The 6,000-nt window shown below is 31.9% G+C and overlaps 3 protein-coding genes across 3 annotated transcripts in view; all 3 read left to right on the forward strand.

The window, feature by feature from the left end:
• Positions 1–762: 762 nt before the first annotated feature.
• RO3G_08343 (uncharacterized protein) lies at positions 763–1,496 on the forward strand (the record flags this gene model as incomplete). Its single annotated transcript, XM_067662933.1, has 3 exons — positions 763–778; positions 832–1,318; positions 1,376–1,496. 3 exons carry the CDS (start codon positions 763–765, stop codon positions 1,494–1,496), a joined length of 624 nt encoding a protein of 207 aa, XP_067519034.1.
• Positions 1,497–3,059: 1,563 nt separating this feature from the next.
• RO3G_08344 (uncharacterized protein) lies at positions 3,060–4,084 on the forward strand (the record flags this gene model as incomplete). Its single annotated transcript, XM_067662934.1, has 3 exons — positions 3,060–3,139; positions 3,193–3,299; positions 3,372–4,084. 3 exons carry the CDS (start codon positions 3,060–3,062, stop codon positions 4,082–4,084), a joined length of 900 nt encoding a protein of 299 aa, XP_067519035.1.
• A 1,460-nt stretch (positions 4,085–5,544) lies between these two features.
• Positions 5,545–6,000, forward strand: part of RO3G_08345 (uncharacterized protein) — a gene marked incomplete at both ends in the record, with an annotated part of 2,354 nt that continues 1,898 nt past the window's right edge. Inside the window, 3 exons of the mRNA XM_067662935.1 lie at positions 5,545–5,600; positions 5,652–5,766; positions 5,821–5,965. Coding sequence (XP_067519036.1) covers positions 5,545–5,600; positions 5,652–5,766; positions 5,821–5,965 — 316 coding nt within the window. The remainder of the gene's footprint in view (positions 5,601–5,651; positions 5,767–5,820; positions 5,966–6,000) is intronic.

Genomic DNA, 6,000 nt, shown 5'->3' on the forward strand with positions numbered 1-6,000 from the left:
TAAATAGCATTTTGAACGTTCATATTAGCTTTCCTTATTATTAATTTATGATAGATTACCTAATAGAAATGGAAATTCATAAAAGTGCTGTTTTTGATAAAAGAATAATGCGTTATAATAATGTTTTATTTAAAGTGCTCAACTCAAAAATATGTATTTGTTTAAAGCAGCTAAAAAGTTGAACGCCGGACTTTTTCTTTTTCCTTTTTCTTACCTGCGTAGCATAAAATGGCAAATGTTTTAAGAAATCAGACACTTACAATTGGAAAAACGGGATCTTCTGTTGTTTCTTTTCAAGTAAGAAGCAATCATTATAAAAAGGATAATTTTTTTAACTCTGATTAGGAGGAAGATGCACAGTGTCCAGTTTGTAAAAGTGATAAATATTTGACACCTAATCTTAAACTTTTAGTGTCTCCATGTTTCCATAAAATGTAAAGTACATCCTTTCTCACATCATATGTTAATCTCGATTTCTTGTATATAGGTGCGAATCGTGCATTGATAGACTGTTTAGTCATGGACCTGCGCCCTGTCCTATATGTCAACAGGTTCTAAGAAAGAATCAGTTCATGTCACAGATTTTCGAAGATTTAGCTGTAGAAAAAGAAGTTCGCATACGAAAAAGAGTAGCTAAAGTGTAATATAATAAAAAAGAAAGTAAAAAAAAAAATCTGTGTAAATTATTAATTATTATTTTAAAGGTTTAATAAAAGATCTGAAGACTTCCCAAGTTTACTTGCTTATAACGATTATTTAGAAATGGTGGAAGATATAAGTAAAGTGCATGAACTATGAAGAGCATAAATAGGCTAATATATTTGACTTTAGCATTTAATTTGATGAATGAAGTGGATGTGGCAGAAACAGAAGCAAGAATTGCTACATATGAACTAGAAAACCAAGAGAGTATTGCAGCCAATCAAGCAAAGAATGTTACTGAGCAAAGATTTAGAAGCTATCAAAGTGAATTAGAAAAGCAAGAGAAAGAGCAAAAGCGCGAAGATTATTTACAACAATTAGAAGAAGAAAGAAAGTCAAAAGAGCAAGAGAAGGCAGAACTTATTGCAGAACTGGCTTCAACCAACAAATCAGCGGCAGCTATCCTTCAAGCTCGCCAAGCAGCACTCAAAAGATCCTCATCACGAGCTAATATACAAAATGATCTATCTTCACGCTTGTCTATGCCTTCATGGATAACAACAGCAATAGATACAGATGCAGAAATGAAAGAAGCAGAGGCAAGAAATTTTGATCCTTTCTCTTTGCAATATGAATATACCACTGGAATTTCTATCCAATCCAATTACGTTGATTCGTAAGTTTATAATGAAGAAGAGAAAGTATGAAAGAGATGACTAAATATCCTCTATAGATCTACTGAATACATAAATACGAATAAACAAACTAGGGCAGGTGGTTATCAAGCAAGATTTGCCCATCAACGTGCATTGACAGCCGCATTTACTGGAATTATGTGTCAAACAGTTGAATAACTGTAAACAAGATCTTAAAGTGTAATGTTACGCGTATAAATACACACATCATCAAATAAAAACATTTGTTCTTTGATTTGGCTTGCCATTTTATTAAAGTTGGAAATATATACAAAAATTATTAAATAAAATTAACGAATTAAGAAATAGCCTTTCCAAAGTAACACTCTTTTCTTTTTAATTAAGTGATTTACTTGTAATTATAATGCCTGTAAGCAATGTTTATGAAGCTGAGAAGAAAACAACTCTTTTTTTTTTTTTTACAATCTCAGGAGTTGTGATGCTCTAAACTGGTTTAAATTAAAAAAACGTATTTACTTCTTTTAAACACTTACTTATTGCACTATTGATGGTCTACTTATTAACTTTTTTAAATAAAAGTAAAGCAAAAATCAGTACATAAAAATGAATCCAAGCAGACTTGTATACTCATTTGATGTAATTTACGTGTTAATCTAAGTTTAAAACAAATTTATTCCTGATTGTCAACACATAGAGGGAAGGCTTGTCATTACAATCATAAAAAATAAATGTATGACAGACCATTTTTGCTTTAAAGGAACATCAAATACCTGTATTCTAATAAGAAAAAAATGTTCTTGGACCCTTACGTAAAATATCAAGTGACATAAAGAAGAAGGAACATAAAAAAAAAGTAAATCCATTAATAAGCTGCTTTTTAAAATGTTAAAAACAAATTTTTGCAGACAAGAAAAGATACATGTTTGAATAAAGAGACAGTACAACTTCGAAATTTCATGCTTCATTATTTATTTATTTGAACACAATATGTTAGGATTAAATAGAAAAAGACACTAGATTATCAAGTATAAGAGATAGCTATTAAATATGGGCTGTTTGATAAAAACACGTACACATTCAATCTGTCAAAAAAAAAAAATTAATGTCACTCAAAAAAAGCTCGATTCACTATTTAAGGGATGCCCGAGGCTTAACTTTTTGAATAGTAGTACATGATGACTGTAGCCAAACAAACTGATGACCTGTCTTCTTGAAGTGTTAAAGTAACAAAATACTGAAAGAACAAAACAGATTATATGTTATCTCTCAACAGCTTTCTCTATTTTGTGCTTAGAATTGTCCACATTTAATACTATATTTGAAATGATTACTTTACCCTTTAAAACTAAGACTAGCTTTTTAATAATAAAATTAAGATGCCTCACGCTTTCACGTCATTCCTCAATAAATTGTTCCACACATTGACATTGTGCTACGGTGACAAGAACATGAGCACTGTGAATACAATAACGTGATATCATTGGAAGTATTTCTGAAAAAAATGAAAACGTATATTTCGTTATTATATTTGACAAGTTTACATTTTGAAATAAGAGAAAAAAAAAGTACCGTGTAGTAATGATTTAAATGAAAAGTGCCACGAAAGAGATCTTCCCCTCATTTTTTTTCTTTTATAAAATAAATGTGCTACAAAAAACAACAAACTTAAATATTCGGGGCTGCTTCCGACTTTTCCGCGAGTTAAAATAATTAATTGGGGGTTTTTTTTTCGTTTTTTCTTTTTTTTTTTTTATACAAATTATGTCAAGAAATATACAAGACTCATATTCTAACTATCAGCCAAATAACGCGAAGAATGAATATTCTACTTTAGAAAGAGGGTAAAAAAGGAAAAGAGAATGTTAATTTGAATAATCACTAAAGTATAAAATAGATATAAGAAAGCTACCAAAAAGTTGAGTCGATTATTTAATAGTAATAATAAAGATAAAAGCGGGTTATTCAATAATATTCTAAAGAAGATAAAATTATCTCATAAAAGTAAGTTGTTTATTAAAACTAAAATTCAATTGAAGGGAGGCACTGAGAGGCGTTTTACTTTGTATTTTGTAGGCTCTACACGGTCAGATAAAACTTTAAGCACAACATGTATTCCTACTGCAATTGAACAGCAAGCAGACAATCAACAGCAATTAGATAATCATACAGTTAAAACAATTCAAAATGACGCAAATAGTCCACAGCCGGCCTCTGGGGAATCACAAGAAAAGCAGCTGCCTTTAACAAATATACCAAAAGATGAACATATCGAATGGCTCACTATCTTAGTAAATAGTCCTTTGTTTGCATCTACAGAAAATGCCCAGCAAAAATCACACACGCATCCAACATCACTCAAGACTCAAATATCAAGGTTCAACGATAGTAATCAACCAGCAATTAACTTATTACAGCCACCTAGCCATCATCAAAAAAAGATTTACAACAATAATAGCTCGCAGTATTCAATGGATGAACAACTTGCCATAGATAATCTAAGCAAGAAACCACCCCTATCATCAAAGCTACAAAAGCGAGATGAAGTGAAAGAAAGGCTTGAGCTAGCAGCAGCAAAGAGGAATGCCATTAAACAAATTCGTCTAAAGGAACAGATGGACTTGGCCTGGTTTGAAACCATGGAGATGATGAAGTCTCATAATGATTATTTATCTTCTTTAAGTAACGACATGCTTTATCAAAAGCTTCGAATGAATTCTGGTGCAGAAGCAAGTAGTAGTAAGCCTTTATTCAACCAACAGCAGCAACCAGAGATATTGATTTGGTGATAAATAAATTAACGTTTTATAAGATAAAATAAACGCCTCTTTTTGCTATACACTTTTTTATCGAACCCTTTAATTCATCTGATATTAGCATTAAATTAAGATCTAAAATACATTCTTCGAGAAGTCTCTTTTCTTTTTCTCTCTAAGCGTTTACCTTCTGTGGAGAAAAAGACTTTTCAGGGCATCCTTTTTTTTTTGTCAATTAAAAGTCAGGCTTTTATTTTTCTCTTTTTGTCTTCTTACTTTTATGCTGTAAATGTTTGCGCACAATGCCATAAAATTATTTTGGCCTTCCCATCTTTGTTCACCCAAATGCCACCAAGGCTATCTTATCGGCTGGTACAATGCCTCAAATTCTATTTGTGTTGCTTCAGTTGTACCTAACGTAGAAGTAAAAACAAAGATCTTTAAGAGAGACAATAACGTTAATACATCACGTCTTGTTTTTATAGTTTAGTGAATTACAGTATTTTTTAAATGAATCTCGTACATCTGGTGAACATTTTGTGCATATCAATAAAGTATGCAATGTTCCACCAAGGATTCTTGGTTATTTAACAGTGGACAAACAATGCAAGTTCCCAGTACTAAATCAAGGTAAGAAACGATCACAATCTAGTTTTTTTTTATTACATTTCCAACAAAGCAATTTTTGCTAGAAGACAAAGTCTGGTTGAATATTAATTTGACCTCTCAGTACATACCTATACCATTGTAAGCAAATTCGCAAGAGAAAAGTGTCATATGCGCAAAGTAACTAACATGTAAACTGTAAAGATCTGTATATATAAACAACAAAAGAGTAAAGCCTGAAAACTACCAAGTGATATTTTATGATCAGCCTAACCCAAAAGGACTTCAATTTCTATCTTTGGATCCACTAGAGCTTGATATTTCAGCATCAAACACCATCGTGTCTAAAAAACAAAAATGTGATTCTTTAGAGCAAATCATACACTGCAGCCACCAGCTAAATCACGAAGGCAAGGACCCTGTCTCTGCAAACCTTGAAATGGTTTTGATTCAGGTTTACACTAACCATACTATATTTTTATCAAGAGAATTCATATTTAAAATTAAAAAAATAGATTAATTCATCTTATTTCTTGGAACGCGGCGTGCAGCAACTTCCATTCAAATACAAGCAAAAGCACCTTTCCAATCAATCCTTTATGGACTATTTTATTCATTTTTTATATGCAATGTGGACATGGCTTGTGCGTAGTGTATTTATCAATCCAAAATGGTTTATTGGGCATTATATCAAAAGGTGTGTGGTTCTGTGCTCAATGTGCATTCTTTTTCTTGTACTAGCTTTAGCTGAAGTCACACTACAAGCACTTAGTATACGTCTACCACCATTTATACTAAACGGCGTTGCATTTAAAGATCTATTTGCGGCAGGTCAGCAAATAGATTTAAGACTCCAGCAACTGTTTTTTTGGCCAAGACAATATGTTATGCTAAGAAAGCAGAATTGGGCAAATACTGCAAAAGCTAGAGCACATTACATAAGGTATGCAGCTTATGCTTATATACACATTCTTTTTATAACTTTTTTATATAGCTTTTATAACAGCATGTGGCTCGTTGCTAATGATATTATCATTGGGATGGCTGTTGGATCGTTTTTAATGGCAAACAAGCATATTATGGCTGAAAACTTCCATGATATTTTACACGTAAGTTATTTTCTAAACTCGTGTATTTGTGCTAATGCTAATGCTTTAATACAGAAATACACTGTCAAATCTCTTGAATCTATGGTATTATGGTTCTTGGAATCACCTGCAGGGCTCAAATTGAACCATGAGCTAGCCAGCTTTTTGAAAGAGTTATTTCTGTGGCTTCTTCGTCTTTGGACACTCCCTAAATGGAGTAGTAGAACCTTATACACCTCAAATTATTCATGCCAT

The sequence above is a fragment of the Rhizopus delemar genome, genomic scaffold (assembly GCF_000149305.1).
Source record: "Rhizopus delemar RA 99-880 supercont3.6 genomic scaffold, whole genome shotgun sequence".
NCBI lineage: Eukaryota > Fungi > Mucoromycota > Mucoromycetes > Mucorales > Rhizopodaceae > Rhizopus > Rhizopus delemar.